The sequence below is a fragment of the Melospiza georgiana genome, chromosome 5 (genome assembly GCF_028018845.1).
Source record: "Melospiza georgiana isolate bMelGeo1 chromosome 5, bMelGeo1.pri, whole genome shotgun sequence".
NCBI lineage: Eukaryota > Metazoa > Chordata > Aves > Passeriformes > Passerellidae > Melospiza > Melospiza georgiana.
Genome location: NC_080434.1, coordinates 52,109,497 through 52,127,210, shown reverse-complemented (window position 1 = coordinate 52,127,210; position 17,714 = coordinate 52,109,497). Strand labels below are relative to the sequence as shown.

General features: G+C 39.8%; 1 protein-coding gene across 2 annotated transcripts in view; it reads left to right on the top strand.

Moving 5' to 3' along the window:
- The window catches only part of C5H4orf19 (chromosome 5 C4orf19 homolog), a 39,826-nt gene extending 30,127 nt beyond the window's left edge, over positions 1 to 9,699 (top strand). The window contains exons 5-6 of one of the 2 annotated variants that reach the window (XM_058024679.1): positions 6,456 to 6,503; positions 7,598 to 9,699. In XM_058024679.1, the coding sequence (XP_057880662.1) occupies positions 6,472 to 6,503; positions 7,598 to 8,540 (975 nt within the window). In that variant the 5' untranslated portion in view covers positions 6,456 to 6,471 and the 3' untranslated portion in view covers positions 8,541 to 9,699. Of the gene's footprint in view, positions 1 to 6,405; positions 6,504 to 7,597 lie in introns of those variants that run through there. The other variant, XM_058024678.1, reaches the window with a different exon arrangement.
- The last annotated feature ends 8,015 nt before the right edge of the window (positions 9,700 to 17,714 follow it).

Genomic DNA, 17,714 nt, shown 5'->3' with positions numbered 1-17,714 from the left:
TAACTGGACTGATTAAAACCACTTTTCTTCTTTGAAAAAACTACAAGTCTAAATCCGTTTCATGGCTTTACTATGAAGAAGCCTGAATTATACCACTAAATAACACACATAAAACCAACATCATCTTTCATGTCTTGCATAGCACACACAGAACACATCAAATTCTTCCCTCACTGAAATAAATAACCATTGTCTGCACACAGCATCTGTGGGTAGTATCACCCAGAAGTTTGACACTTTAGTCATGGAAATGCAAAATATCAGGCCACCTTGTACAATGAACAGTCCATAGGCTTAATTCAGCCTGGTCAGGGAGAAACGGGAAAAAAAATCACTTTAAAAAATACATTATCGCTCTTAACAACTGATGACAGTATATGGATTATTTGCATTCAAACAATGATCATTTTTGTCTATAAAAAACAGGGGGTTCAATTTGAAAAGGAACAAGCCTAGGGTGGCAATGGGAGCCAAACATCCCAAACTGAGAGCCATAAGTCACCACTGAAGTTAGGCTGTGGCTCAGGAAGTTTTATACAAGTTTTTGAGGAGTCTCCATGTGCCAGCTTCTCCTGTCCTCACTGTTAGCTGCACTAGAAATACATGCAAGCTGTTCAGTAGGCAAATAATATTCTCAGTGGAGAGTAAAAGTGGCTGACAGACCTGTGCAGCTCCTCAGCCCTGTAAAATAAAGAAAAATAGGACAATCAACAGTAACCTTGGCAATAACCTTGTGCTGGCTGGATAGCATGAGGCTCTTTCTGTCACACACTGACACACCTTATTCCCAAATATAGAGCCTGCCTCCCTCAAAAGAGGAGAGCAAGCTGCACCAGAAAAAGCCCTTGCTCAGTTTTCTTTCCTTGCAGAGCAGCACAGATAGGAAGGACTGCAGGGTGACTCAAAGTCAGTCCACAGGCCATTCTCTGCCGGGCACAGCCAGGTGTCTCTGGGGCTGGACTGCAAGATGGCTGAAGCACAGGAACAACACCTCAGTGCTGCATTTTGAGAAAGGGTGAACAAAAAGACTGAAGTCAATTCAGCTAGCAAAAACCAGACTAAAATAGCCTTAAAATAAAATGAGGTGGGATCTACTTCCTATAAGGGGCCATATTACAGTTCCTCAGTTTAGTTCATTTATTTTAAATTATATATGTCAATTGAGTTATTCCCTGAAGTACTTTTAAAATAAATTTCCAGATTAGGATTCAGTCCAGAAAAATGAAATTGGATTTTGGTCCAGCTCTACGTATTGGTCTCAGTGAAGATTTGAGCACAGACTGTGCTCTCCACAGACCATGGTATAATAATAGAACAGTTTGGGTTGGAAGAGGTCACCTAGCTCATCACCTCTGCAATGAGGAGGGACATCTTCAAGTAGATCTGGTTGTTCAGATCATTCTGGGCCCAGGATAGTTTGGGTTCTCCTACTCCCCAAGCCTGCACCTGTTCTGAGCCCCTCTGGTCTCAAAACAGGTCAGGAAAAAGCCCCAGGATTTGAAGGGGTCTCTGTATTTTATGTAAGACAGTTCTTACACATTATATTCATCCAACAGTACTGATTAGCCTGCACAGTGTGTAGCTAAGTTATGCTCCTCATTTTTTCCTTTACATGGTTTTTCCTGTTATTTTCTCTCCCCCTCTAGCACAGGCTGGTAATTTTTTCTACTGTATGTTTACTAGTTTTCTAAATTTCTAAATATAGTTCCTCTCAACTCTACCACTCCTCCTACAGTTTTTCTGTGCCTCTTTTATATTGCCTGTCATCCAGATCAATTATTCCTCTGGCTCCCCACCTCAGTAACACAGAGGCTCACAGAATGGATTGGGTTCAAAGGGAGTTTAAATGTCATCTCATCCACCTGCCCTGCAGTGAGCATGGACATTGCACTTCCTTCCTCCTGCCTGGGCACATCTGAGCCTCTGTCAGACCCAGCACATGCTGGGAACAGTCTCTGAAATCTTCTGGGAGATGTGAATACCTGCTTAGCACAGAAGGCAAACTGTGAGAAGCTTGTCAAGTGCTAGAGCTCTCTAAAGCTATTCCCACCCCACATTCTCTGTATTTCCTCTGCACATATTTCTATGCAAACACTTTCTCTCGCCACACTTGTTTCTGTGCATATGACTCCTAGAATTTGGCATCTATGTTAGCAAAGAAACACCAACAAAGACAATTGTGTTTGCATCTCTAGTGAGGCAGACAGACTTTATTTTGATGAACAAGGATTTCTGTCCGTGGCAAAGAGACTGGAACCTCAGGGCAGCATCCTCAGAATGGATGGGTTTTACTGAGGAGTGCAAAACACAACAAACTGATGGGGAAGACACTGGCAAGCTCAAGTCTGAAAGATGCCTCTACCAGAAAAGTCATCAGAAGGAGGTGCCTTGGGTCCCTGGGAGATGCATCACTCAGGCTCAGCCCAGATAATACCCATGTAGGAAAAATCTCCTTACTTGCTAAGGTCATCTACAGTGGGAAAGGATGGAGGAGAGTTAAAGGAAAGCAATAGAAGCATCAGGGGCTGTGGGATGAAAACTCCAAACAAACTAAAACAAACTGGATTAAAAATAATGATCCAAAATCAGAGTTTATCTGTTGAGATCTACTAGAGCAGCTATGTTAATATTGTCTCCCTCAGCTTTCTGCCTCTGCTCCTGGAGGTGTCTAAAAGGAATTTAAAAATAAAAATCAAGACAGAAGAAAAAATTCACCATGAACAAAAGTAAGACTGACCTTTTTCTGTTTCCATGTAAACTTCCAAAAAATATTGAGAAAGGTGCCAAACCATTTTATGACTCAAAAATATTTCTTCTTCCCTTTTCATGACATTATCTCTTGTTTGCCTTTTATTTACTCATAACACAGCCACAGTTTAAATAGACAATATGAGTTATGTAATAACTTAGAGTCAGATACCTTGTGTTTCTCAAATCTAATAAAGAAAAGCAGACTTCTCTTAAAGCACACTGTGGCTTGAAACACAAGGCTGTGGGTTTGGAGTCAGACATTATTCTTGTTATCTTCACCAAGGTCTCACACTTGAAAGAGAACTCCCACCTCATTCTCTTCGCTGGCACCACCATAAGTGTTTTTAACCACCTTCCCTTTTTCAGCAATTGTTTTACTGATGGGATACGTGTCCTGCTCTCCTCAAACTAAACTCCTCCTTACATTGTTCAAATTTTTTCCAACTTTTTCAGATCCAGCAGCTATTAAAAGCTGAAAAATTCAAGTTCAAAATTTGAGAGAGTAAGAAAATTAATTCTAGGCCTCCTTCATTTCTTTTCCCTCAACAGCTCCATCTTATTCCTGCAAATGCTCCGAGTGGTCCAGTCTTCACCTAAAAATCTTCTAAAAAATCTCTACTTAATATTTTTGCAGAGCTTTAATGTCAGGTGATCTATTAGTGTTCAGGATTAAGCAACTGCATAATAACTAATGACAGACATTTACAGGCCTTCAGAAATTTCATAGTCAAGACAGAATAATATCCAGGATTAATGGCAGTTTGATCTCAATTCTGAGAATCTGAATGTTAAAGCCAAGGATTTTACTGCCACTTTAGACAGGCAGCCTTTTTCCAGAGGGAAAATAGCCCCCAAAGTGTTCTACAACACAGCATCTCCCATCATGTCATGTTTTTCTGAAATTATCTCATCAATTTAGCAGCACAGCATATCTGACAGAACAAACATTTGATAAGGATGCAATGTTTCTAAATTCAGTTAACATCCATCAGTTAACATCATCCATTGTACAAGTTGCAAACGCTCTTTTGTTTCAAGCCTGTAGCAATTGCTTGACTCAAACTGCTCCAGACAGCAGCTTATTAGTATTATTTATCCATTAGCACAACTATGAACAGCACACAAGTCTTTAGAGCTCGGTATCTAAAACAAGATAAGTAGGATTAAAGCATGATTTTTCATGCTATAAAAGCAATTTGCTCCCCAGAATTATTTTCCAGCTTGACTTGAAAGATTATCATAAATGGAAGGAAAGGGCAAGGGAAAAAAAAAAAAGCCAGTGTTCAGACAGTGACATTGTAAAACTATATTCCTATTTCAGGGATGTGAAATAATTCATAAGATAATACAATGTACACTGCTTTCCATATGTAATAGTTTATTCATGCCACAGGACAGATCCCATTGTAACTAATCAGTGGAAAAGCATAATGCAGCAGCTGCAGAGAAAATTCCAACAGCAGCTGTAATTAAAAAAATAAAAACCAAACAAAACAAACACACACCAAAAAAACAGGAAAGTGCTTTCTGTGAAAACTTCAATAGTAATTTCAATTTATAATTGCCTTCTATGATGATCACAAACATCTTTACAACAAAATAAAGGCCAGTAATTAGGACTTGCCAATGCTTAAAACCTATAAGCAGTATTTTTTGCTTTAAAAACAAAAAAAATTTGTGAATAAAATCCCTGAGTAGGAAATCTGTCTGATAAAACTCTAAGCAGAAGCACCCTGACTTGAAATGCCCACTCTCAGCTAGAAGCAATATCTGTTGTTGGAGCTGGTCTACGTACAAATCAGAACTAGGCTCACCAAACCTATAAACTTGAAAGCCAAGCCAAAGGCTATGTGGGCATTTCAGAGGGCAATCCTCTTCAGACAAAAGACCCTGTATCAGAATTCCTGCTGTGATGCTGCTGAGGTATGTGGGGTGAGAATGCACAGTACATGGTCTGCAGAGATGGGCAAGGGAGTCTGCAATTCAGGGAGAGAAGCAGCTGGCTTGAAAGCCATTCCAACAAGCACTCAGCTACATCAAGTGGCTACTCCTGATAGAAATTTCTGCTTCAGAACAGTTCATGTGTACACAAAGGCAAAAAGCATAGGTATGAGCAGCTATACCCTAGGACAAACCCAGCTGCTGCATGACTGTAGGCCATCAGAGGCTCTAAGAATGAGACATCTGACATCAGGTATTTAGTTCAGTGCTAACACCAGAAGTACTCAGATTTTAGAGGGGAACTGTTTGGATTTACATTTCTGCTAGCATAATTGCCAGTTCAAGCCATGCCTGAGAAGAATAAATCAATACTACTTTCCTTGGATGTTTTGTAAATAAATTACTCCAGAAAATACCCTGACCTTGCTTCATCAATTTCTGTTTTATGGGAAGTGAGCCACTGTCCTTAGGCATTGGCAAAAGTATGTGAGTTTGTAGAGAATCTCAAGAGAACAAGAAAGAACCTGAATAACAATGGACAAAACATATTAAACAACCTGCCCTGACTTATTACCTTGAAACAAGATAGCCACCACCCATAAAGAATATTGGGTGTTTTAGGGGTTTTGGATGTTCAGATCTGGGACATCAGTTTAGGTTCAGAACAGCAATGTTCTCAAGGGTCCATTTCTTCTCATAATAGAAGACTTTGGCATAAGAACCATATAATAGATGGTTCTTAGCATCTCACTGGGTCAAGCAATAGTGTAGCGAAACACAGTCTACTAGTTCTAGTGAAATTCTGAAATTTTACTGTCGTAAAATGGAGGTGAAACCTACTGCTTATAACAAAATGCCCATTTCAGGAATTTGTCTGTGCCTCACTAAGGGAAAGTTCCACAAAAACGTCACCTTAGTGCTCAGTGGATGTCACAGGGTCAAGTGAATGGAAACAAGAAGATATTAGGAAAGAACAAATTTGCTTCTTTCAGGTTTCAAACACCTTGAGAACTCTGCATTTGTAGCTCCCACACTTAATTTTAATAGGATGTTAAAATGCAAAAAGACTCAGAACACCATAAGGACAGTTCATAGGCACAAAACAATGTCAGTATGAGTAATATTTAAATAGATGAGCACTGAAGGAACAGTACAGGACCTCTCCTATGGTGACAATAGGACACGATGGTCACTACTTCTTCTAATACAAGAACTACAAGGCTCCAAGTACTACAAGTAAAGAACAGGTTCAAATCAAACAAAAGCAGGCAATTTCTCACACAGGCAAGGTTGGTCTGTGAAATTGCTGCGTAAAGGATGTGGTAGATGCTAACCAGTTTACTGTTTCAAAAAACAGCTGGGCAATTTCATGGCAGAGAACTTGACCAACAGGTGTCAAGTGGAAATAAAATAGAAAAAAAAGCCCAATTAAACAACAAACCAACAACTCACACCCCATACACTGACTTGCAATTCTCCCAATCATAAAATTGCTTAGGAAACTACTCTGAGAGTACATCACTAAGAATTGTTAAATTCCTCCCCAGATTTTTACCCAATTAAAGACCATTGCCAATGCACAACAACAACAACCTACGAAGACCTTGAACAGTGCTCCATCCATTATTGTGTAGACATCTTTTATTTTAGCTAATAAACCCTTCTAAACACGAGCATCATTTTCAAAGCAGTTGCTCACATTTTAATTTCATAATGCTTCACTCACTCTGTCTCTCCCTTGCCCTCCCTTTCTCTCTTTTCAGGTTAAGGAAAATCCAGATGGGGTGCAGGTGCTGCAAAATGATACAAAGGTACAATAGAACAAGAGTGTCTTAGACTGAATAAAAGAAAAGCATTAAACCGTGTCTCTGTGCTCCCCCACACCTGTTGCTTTAATTAACCACTGTAAAAGGTTAGACTTTTCTCAAAGTTTACAGCATCTTTAGGTATAGGCATGCAGATTTCCTATGAAAGTCCTTTTCATTTACTGTAATTAAGGTCCACTTCTATAATTCCTATCCCACAAAAGGAATTGTGTTGCATTGAAAACTCTTATTTAGTAAAGTTTTTTTTTCTAATTTAAGTAGCATGGGCTTCCCCCAGTTCAGGAGGAGCAAGGAGCACACATTAGATCAGATCCTCCCTTCTCCCAAGCAATGGAAATGAACAGCAGTTCCTTGCTTCCATCATAGCTGTTAAATGTTGTTAGCTGGGGAAGAATTCCCATATTAAAAGTCTCCCTAGAGAGGAGGACTAGCTAGTTTTACAAAGAGCACATTTCAGCCCCACTGGAGGGTCACTGCTGCCCCTTGGCCACATCTGTAGAAGAGGTAAGGAATGGGGAGAAAACAGTACTATGAGAGAAAAAAGAAAGATAAAGAAAAGAGAGAGGCCCTGGGAGAGGCTAGTCAAGGAAAATATAGAGCAAGAGGATGAAAATTAATCAGGAGTGGGGAAAAAAAAGGACAAAAGACTTGAAAGAAGAACACCAGGAAAAAAATGAAGATATTTTAGCAACTGTATGAGGACATATTCATTTAAAATCCAGGTTATGACTACTCATTGGCTAATCAGCTCCCCAGAGAAAATAAAAAATAAGGCTGGAAACAAGTAATGAGTAGCACACAGTTCTCCAACATCCTCCTTATGCTCCTGGTGAATCTCAGTACAGGGGTTAGCTATGATCAGTCCCAGGAGAGAACAGCCAACAGCACATTCAGCATTTCCATTTGGTTTAACTCATTCTCAGGACCCAAGGTAAAGTTCAGTGACACTCCTTCCTCAGGACTTTCAGCCCAAAAAGGAAGTTTAATCTTTTTTACTAATTATATTGATTAACATCATAAGTAATATTTCTTTACAAATTATTTCTTACAAATTTCTTTACAAATTTTTCTTACTCCAGCTATATCTTTGATCCAGAAGAGGTACAATCATCTGGATGCATTCATGAAGTAAACAGCTATAAACACAATGAACAAGGCAGCAATAAATCAAAATTCAAAGAAAACAGTGAAAATGAAGAACCCAAAAATGAACTCCAGCAGGATGAGATAAACAAAACAGAAAATAAAAATCCAGTAAACAGCACAACAGAAACTCTCAGGAATCACAGAGGCAATGATTCTCAGGAGGATGGCCTTGTGAAGTGTGCTGCAAAGCTTGATGTTGCAGTCAATGGTGGCAACTCCTGTGCTCAGCACTCCATGCTCAACCCCAACACAAGCCCAGTGAAAGAATCCAGTGAAAAGGGAACCTCCAGCCAGTCAGAGGCTTCTCCAGCCAGCAACAGAGACTTTCACACCGAGTCAAATAGGTCTGGACAAGAGCTTGACCTAGAGGGAGGCAGTCAGAGTAAGGCAGCCAGCAACGTGCCTAACAGTATTCCAGACTCCCAGTCTGCAGGAGACAGCATCTTTCGCAAAGGAAACTCAACACTGGAAACAGTAAACAATACCATAAAACTGCCAGATATTGATTATCCTCAAAATGGGAATCAAACTGGGAACTGTGTTGAAAAAGACAGCTTTTCAGTCAATTGCATACATTCAGACCAAAACACTGGTACTTCAGCAATACGGGACCAGGACCTTCCTGCAATCCCACCCTGGCCTGTGAAAGAGAGCAGTATTGAACCTTTTAGAACAGACTCTGCAAGTTTGAGTGAGAGCCTTGCTGCTGGTATCACTGCAGTGGCTGCTACCAAAGTCCCACAGGCACCCACGCACACCAACAATAAAGAGGCCAATGGAGGAATTGAGGAGGAAGATGCAGAAGTTGCAGCAGCTCTGGCTGCTCTGGAAGCTGCAACAGCAGGAGAAGATGTGGAAGATGATGATGAGTACTAGATGGTTTCTTTCTAACACACTGGGTAAGATCCAGATGTTATTTCTGGATCAATATGCACAGATATACAGTACACAGAGCTGTTATGAACAGCTAATATAAAAGGAGGTGGGACTAAACCTGGGTCCCTTCAGCTGCTTTATACAGCCTTTTAATTTCTACTGCCTGAGGTACAGAAGAGCTCCCTTGACTAATGGTAATACTCTTCTCAATGGGCCAAAACAGGAGGGCAAACATCATTTTGTCCACACAGAATATTCAGTTGTACACCCACCTTATCTGCACTCATGCAAGTGTTTCCTTTCTTTCCTCATGAGGGTCTGTGCACAATGCATGTTCCAGGTAAACTCCCATTATTTAAAATAGCATTATTGAAGCCATGGAGTAAGAAACCACATATTTTCATCATTAGCAGAAAAAAACTACATAAATTAGCCAAAGTTCTATGATCTACTGAAACATGAAACAGGGAAGGCAGCTTGGACTAAACTTTACTGTGGCTATGTTTCCATTATGGATTAAGCCTAAATCTGTGCACGAGCACCTGGCACTGGAATGATAACATCATTTTTCCCCACATACCTCTCCCTTGACTGCGTTTGATACCCCAAGTGTTGCTGCTTCAGTTCCTTAAAACAGCAGAAGCCCAGCCAAATCCAAGAGAGTGGGTAATTTCTGTTGGTTTAATGTGCTAAAGTAGCTCATGTAAGAACTTCACACCCACTATCAGAGAGGCCAGAGAGATCAAAATTCACTCCCTACCAGTTTGGACAGATTAAAACTATTGTAAAATGACAGCCTGAAACCTCTGAACTCCACTAAGTTTTCCAGGTGCATGTCACCTGTCTTACCAATACAATTTTCAAACAGATTGTGTCTCAAACATCCCCAGCAAGATGTGTTTTGTTTATATGAAAACAGCAGGAGCCAATGTGGACTCCTCAGCTCTGCTGAAGTCCCTAAATTTACATCAGGAAAGGGACCAAGCTTCCAAGATGGATTAAGCATAAAATCAGAAAACAGTTGCATTCTTGGATGGCTGCATTTCTAATGAGAGGGGGAAAAAGGAGATAGAGACCAATTTGGTGCTGCCAATTCAGCAAAAGTATGGTTGAAGTAGAACATGCTTAACATTTTATACTGAAATTTTGTGGTTTCAAAGTTTTTGTTATAAACTCCTAATAAATTTTTTAACCATATGAAAAATAATCTGGTGGGGTTTGTACTTTATGCATTTTCTGAATATAACTTACATTTAAGAAGTTCAATAAGATATAGCCCTCATTAGATACACGAGAGGCACCAACAGTGTATTTGCCTACAGTATATGCTGATTTTGATTTCTCAAAACATTAATGAGTAGGATGGGTACCTAGGAGCACTTATGGTACCCAGGAGTACCTAGAAGCAAATAAAACAACCCAAAGTCTCAGCTGCTAGAGAACTATATCCAGCCACAGGCAAGTGTCACAACATTTTATCTGTAAAATAAAAAGCTTTATATGGTTTTAAAGTATTGTAGCACTGTTGACTTCTCTACCACTTTCCTATTTTCCTATTTTAATAGGCCCTTCTAAGCCTTCTCCTAAGTGCATACAAGTTTTACAGATCCATTTGTCTTTCTAAGACAACGACAATTCTGAGAGTGGGTGGAAGTGCCGGCACATTGCCAATACCGAGTTATGCTCAGTGTCACCAGTCCCGCTGTCCCTGCCCGCCAGCCCAGGGCTCCCCCTGCCCTGCCTGGGGCCCAGGAGCCCATTCACCCCCGGGGTCAGACCTGCCAGCCCAGCCCTGGGCCCTGCCCCCTGTGCTGGGGCTCTCCTGGTGCTGTTGGCTGCCCCACACCCTGGCTGGGGCAGCAGGACAGACTCTGGTGTGGGATCCAGCCTGCTATCCCCAGGGAACCCCTACTGCTCCCCACATCCCAGCCCCGGGGAGCCAGCAGCCTCTTGCTGCACCATGATACAAACCATGAAAAACAATTCAAGCAAAAAGGACGTTAAAGAAAGAAATGCCACAAACACCCCAGAAAACTTACCTGATTTTTTTCAATATCCACTCATTTCAATTTTTCTGAGCTCCAGCTCAAACTTCAAGTGCAAATCACAGCAAGTTTCTCACCTTGCTCCCCAAGCATTAAAACAAATTAGAGGAGAGCCCAGATACAGCCCAGACAACCCAAACCAATCAACTCTTCCATGGGCGCCTGCAGCCATGGGCCACCCTCTGCACGAGAGCAGCTGAGCCACAGACAGTGCATGTCTTGCAGCCCAAGGTCTCATTGTCACAAATACAAGAGGCAAAACCCAGCATAAAGCAAGTCTATTCACTGCATTGGAAATAACTGGTCAGGGTTCTCTCACAGAATAAAAAAAAAAGAAAATAAAAAGTCAGGCATCAAACTTACATCATATGGAAAGCTTCCACAAAATAAACCTGTGAGGTAACACCAATATTCAGACTTCTTTTATCTGCTAAGTTAAAAGTCCCAGTGCAATTTTTAAATTAAAAAAATTGCATGCATTTTATATTTACATACGTGTTTATAGACTTTCAACCCTACCATGACACCATCAAATGTTAGGAATTCTTATTTTTCAGATTAAAGTACAATTTTCACAATCAATGTGAAAGAATCACTTATGTAAGAATTAACTTTTAAATGCCACACACAATTTCCTCCCAAAAATTGGATTTTAAATAATTATGCAAGAACCAGATATTACTCAGTCCATCAGATGTTGATTCAAATAAACACAAACAACACTGCCAGCTTGAAGAATCCATTTTGCTCAGGGAATTGTGAGAGAAAAAAAATCAGTAACTTGAGAAAGCAGAAAATCACAGAGAAAAAATGCTACTGGACGCAAGAGTAAACTATTTTAAGACTTCTGTCAAAAATTACATATTTTTTTAAGACATCCAGACACTGTAACTTCAGCTACAAATCAACTGTGTTTCCTACATTCAGAGGGGTCAGTTATGAAGTATCATTTAAGTCTTTCAGTTGTCCTTTGATTAAAAAATAATAATACGGATGATGGTTGGCCAATATCTAATCATTATTAGTGTTTCTGCACTCGATGTAATCCTTTATAGGTAAGTGTGAAGACATAGGTAGCAATAAAAAACAGGTAACAGGATGGGAAACCATTATAAGAGTTGGTATTTCTATGAAAGCTTTTGCATCTTGGAAGCTCCTGATTTATTTGTTATTCTTCAAAGTCAGTAACAACTTAAACGGAATTTGCAGTCTTTCAAAAGCAAAGAGACATTGAGGAAGACTAAGTTTAGCACCTTCACATTTGGCAGTAGGTTTGGATTATTAAAAAAATCAGGTTATTGGATTATTTTAAAAAAAGGATTATTTAAAAAATTAGATCACTGCAGAGATTTCACTGGATTATTAAAAAAATTTAGATCACTGCAGAGATTTCACATACAACTACAGGAGTGGAAAACAGCCCAGTCCACCCTCAAGGAAGTTATTTCCTAGAGAAAATGCAGCAAGAGTAAACTTGCTGCAAGCAAACTTGACACTGCAGAATTCTTCAACTCAGCAAACAAAGTTCTAACAATTAAGCAGGAACCTGGAAATAGATAAATTCCACAAAGATGTGTTGTCATCTTATTGCAAAAGTTCCATACCTTCTTGGGGATTTCTCATGGTCAGCTCCCCGCAGCTCCCAGCACCAGCACCAGCACCAGCACCATTACTTCCTCCTCCTCCTTCTTCTTCCCAGCACAGCCAACAAACTGCAATTTTCTCCTCACCCAGCCAACCACTTGTCTTCTTATTGGACACAGCTGTGGCCTGTTAAGGGCAGGCCTGTTGCTAATCTTTGGTGATTGGTACAGCTGCAACTCCTCAGGTGTGAGACCACCTTCTGCACGATCTTTATTTTCTTACATTCTATCCCCTCCCAAAGATGGAGGTGTTTCCTCCCCTTTTAAAGAACAAAGGTAATTGTTTGGGCAACTGTTGCTATGGAGATTTCCCATTAAAAATTGAAATTCAGAAACAGAAAATCTTATTTTCCTAAAAGATATTTCAAATTTGATTGTTTCTGTAAAATATCACTTTAACCATCATTTCAAGGGTGAAACAAGAAACCCTGAGTTGGGAATAAAATTTTAAAACTTAATCTTGACTTTATGTTGTATTTGTAGTTTCAATTTCCTAAATGTGATTTAGTTTTCCAAAAGATTAATTCTTACCAATGTATCTCATTTTGCGAAATGAGAATACAATATCTCAACATTTACTAAGGTCTCTGTACATGGTATTCCACCTATTTATTCAAATGCCTATATTATACATTTTAATTACATTGAAACAATGATCTTAACAGATTATTTCTCTGGAATTTTGGTATCTTTCCCTGCATGTAGATGAAAATTGGAATCCACTAAATTGCACAAGAGCATCACTTGAAAATCAAATGTATTAAAACTTCTTTAACACGCTGAATATACAAAGAAGTTAAATTATGAAAGTCATTCTACATTAAAAGCTATTTTAAAACAATTCTGTTAATAAGACTTTCTTTCCAGACATTTTGTCCTACAGTTTAGAACAGAGATAGGGCAAAATGTTTAACAGTAATTGTTAGAAGCAGATTAAAATTTTTTCATTGATCTTTTCAACATAAAATGCCCTTGGCAGAGACTTTTTTCCTTACCATCATTAAATCAAAACAGAAACTCCCCAGCTTATTCCCTTGGCCAAGCTCTTCAAATTTCATACATGCACTGCTAAAGACATTAGTCTTAGGACTCTCTTCTCCATTACCAATTTTACTTGGCATCTCCAGGAGGCTTGTTTTTAAGTTTTCCTTCATCTTGAACCTTCACAATCCTAAACTTCAGCTCAGACAATCCTTGAACCAAACTCATTGAGTAAACAGAAAGCAGGAAACTCTGCCTGCCCCTAAAAGGTACGACTGCTGACCACTTCTGCAAATTCTGTCCCATCTCCTTTGGGACTTTTTCCATTTCAAACTATGAACTGTTGAAGGTTTTGAAGAATCTAAATGTGCATCTTGGACTCTGTAATACAAATTGAATTAGATTATAGCAAATTAATGTCTTAACATAAGCAGCAATAACTTTTTAAATGTTTTCTGTTAAATGCTTAGTCCAATTTCACAACAGAATTTATTACATGTAGCTACTCCCCCACTCCCTACCTATTTCTCCTTTAGTCAGAGAAAATAGATAGTCCCTTGTACAACTTAGTTTGGAAAACAGGATTCTCTCAAAGAAGCAGGAAAAACATCACCTCTCTTGATTTTGTTTCTAATTCTGTTGTTGAAATACACATCCTAAGCAGTTACCTCACAATGACTGTGATCAAAGCTATCAAGGTTACATCATTCTCTGCTCTGAATCTTGACTGACATTATTATAAGCAGGACTTAACAGGTTTTTGCTTTAATTCATGGCTCAATTACTATACACTAATAACTGAGAAACCTCTCATTCATTAACAAAACAAAAAAGCTCAGAAGTCTTTCAGGAAATACAGCATCCCAACATTATGTCAGGTTGAAGGCAACTTAAGTACTCAACCAATGCCACAAGAAAACCATGTCACATGAAGACAGCAGTTTAAGTCATTTATTTGCTCATTAAACTCCCTTCTGTTTACTCTGAGCTAGAGATTAGCTTGAATATTATGAGGGTGCAGAAGCAGAGAGGAGAAAGGCAACACCCTCAGCTATTCACCTTAACCTCAAGCATGGCCAGATTTTCAATAATCTGTGATCACATATCCTATCCCCTCCCTGCCCTTAATACCTGGAGCCAGTACCAAGTAATTTACTTAGACTTATGCAAAATGAAAGGAAAGTAAGTGACAAAGGCAAGATAACTACAGAGCAAAATGAATGAGATTAAAACTCTGTTTGGGTATTTGAGGATAAACCATAGGGATCTGGCCAAGAATTAATAACTTAGGTTGTTTCCATCTCACATCTCTTTAGTTCTTATTTGAGATCCTCCTCCAAAAATAATGCATTAAATAATTTAGAGGCATTCCTCAGATTAGCTTTTTCATAAAATCCTCAGGGAAAAAAAAATAGATCCATGCAAATGTCCTTAATTTCAATTGTCCTGGTTTCAGCTGGGGTAAAGTTAATTTCTTCTCAGTAGCTGTTAGAGTGCTTGGATTCAGAATATAGTGGTTTGGAATCAGAATAAGAATAGCATTGACAATACATTGTTGTTTTGGTTTTTTGGGAAGTCGTGTTTATCCCAAGTCAAGGACTTTTTTTCTTGTCTCACACTCTGCCAGTTAGGAGGTGCCACAGAAACTGGGAGGGAGCAGAGCTGGGACAGGGGGCCTGGACTGACCAAAGGGAGATTCCACACCACAGATCATGCTCACTGGGGAGGGCTGAACACCTGCCTGCCCATGGGAAGCAGTGAATAATTCCCTGTTTTGCTTTGCTTGTGTGCACAGCTTCTGCTTTCCCTACTAAACTGTCTTCATCTGTCTTCATCAGAGTCCACGAGTTTTCCAGTGTTTACCCTTGCAGTTCTTTCCCCAGTCCCACTGGCACAGGAGTGAGCAAGTGGCTGCCTGGGGCTTGGCTGCTGCCTGGCATTGAACCATGATGCCAATACAAGATGCACTACAGAAAGAGGTTTTGCTGTGGCAAGAAGTAGTACAAGTTTCTCTGGAACAAGTCTCCGGAACAGATGAAATATTACAGATTTTTAATGGCACATTTCAGTTTGGTAGGTAGAAGTGACATGGTTTATCTTTTACTCATTAATCTGCTGCTTACGTAGACTTACATAAAAAACTCATCCAATTAGCATCTGCAAAAAAACAACCATACTAGAGATCCAGCATTAATCAAAAGCAAGACAAATTATCAAAAGCCTTACAAAAGAATATGCATACTCCACCCTGACTGGGAATGACTTTTCCAGATTCATGCACGAGTGTTAATTACCAGGCGATGCACGCTGCTATTGTTTTGACATACGACACACAGATCCTGTTCTTCCTCATTGCTTTGATTAAAAATTTGGCTCAGAGAGAAGTTTACATTGTTCCTTTTAATAACTGCAGCAGCTACTTCCACACCACTGCAGGGCAGGAGAAGGGCTGAGTTGCTGGGTCCTGACTAGCCACAGCTCTGTCCCAGCCCCATGAAGCACCTCAGATCTCCCATTAAATCGGGACATTTTCAAATTTTTTTGTTTCATTCTTTTTTTACACTGACCCACTCCGACCTTTTTGAATTATCAATAAAAGCTCCATAGCTCCCTCTGCTGCCAGCAAGTATGAAATTCAGTTACTCTACACAAAATCTGCTTGCACCTGACAGAAAAATTGCACTCCTGTTTCTCTAATCATATATATGTGTAGAGTCCTTTGAAAACAAGATTTGAGAAATTTTATGGGTATTTTATTTTAGGGCTCTCCTAAGATTGCCGATTTGATTGGATAATTATTCTTACTGTAAATCAATATTGAAGACCTATATGGTAATATAGGTAATATGGTAATATGGTAATAGGTAATATGGTAATATGGTAATTTCAAAATACCTTATTCAATATGAAAATGAAACCATATTATCATCTGAGTATTTAGATGGGTATCTAATGACACCCACAAAACAAAAATCAAATATTCAGAACAGTTCAGAGACTCATCTCAACTGCTTCTGCCCTATCACTACTATTTTTCAGTCAATCTTCCCAAGTGTTTCACACTCCCATTGCTGCCTCTTCTCTGAACCTGCCCTCCCGAGCACTGCCTCTCCAAACCTGTCCCTCTGCATTAGGTACCAGCTAGGTTTGTTAGCTGTCTTACTGCTGCTGTTCTGCTCCATGCTGACAGCCATGACAAGTGTCCTGAATCCAATGCTCTCTATTCCCCAGGCCCATTTCAAAACCACCCCCACAATGGTGGAGTACCAGCACAAGTGCCTCCCATCTGCCTCTGCTGCACTTCTAACAACTCTGCAGCCCAGAAGGGACACGGCTGGGAAGAGTGACTGAAAACAGACAAGGGAAGGGGGCATCAGAGGGTTTACACATCTAAAACTGAAGGGTTACACTGACAGAAAAATGCATTTGCTAATACATCCTCCTTTGTGTTGTGGCTGCAGCTACACTCCACCTTTGCAGTGCTAGAGGCTGCCTAGATGTAATTTAAGAGGCGTTTCAGTTTCAACAGGTGCACTGAGCTAGAGACTGGCACAGACCCACACAAGGCCTGACATACAGAGACAGATGGCCAAGCACTACCCACATCACTGGATCTGCACTAAGTCCATGCCACAGGGGACTTGGCTTCACTTATCTAAACTTTGTAGCAAAATACACCACCAACCCACTCCTTTCCTCCAGATAATTTGGGAGCCACAGATAATTTGGAAGCTGCTTACTCTAACAGCATTAGAGCTTTCAGATCTTGACACTGATGTCTGTTTGAAGGCTTCTGCCTTCTTGCTTCCAGCACTACAAGCCTGGCATCTCTCCTACCTTTTCTTTGAAAGTTAAAGGAACAGATTTCTGCCTTCCCAAACTGTTCAGCTTCCTTTTCCTTATCCTGGCCCAAGCCTACATATCTTTTTATTAGTTCTGCCTCAGCAGATGACCTCAACCTGCCAGGAAGGAAGCTCCAAGGCTGACAGGGTGTTTTCCAGCTCTGTGCAATGGCAGCTCCAGAATCAGCCAGCCCCCTCAGAGAGGCAAAAGGGAGCATCCAGAACAAGAGGTAACATCCAATCATGGCTGGAGTAAAAAAACCAGCAGCACCTTAGTGCAGGCTCCCTACCACTGGAGAAAAGTATTTAAAATTAAAAAAAGAAATCAACAAGTGGAAATTTCAGATGCCAGTATTTCCCTCAAACAAAATCCCAAAAATACAGGATTTCACTAAACACTGAGAAAAAAATTAAATCTCAATCCATTTTTATTTGTCCAAGTCTTACATGCTGTTCATTAATATTAGATAGCCAAGACTTAACCACTCTTTCCTTGTTTATCCATTAGCAGCAGCATTAGTCACTTAGCAGGGAAAAAAAAAAGAAAGTGCCCAGAAACCCTAAATTAATAGATACAAATTGATTCATACTTCATACTACAGGTCACAGTTGGAAGTCCTCAATGATCACTAAACACCCAGGAAACTTAATTCCTTAGGAGAC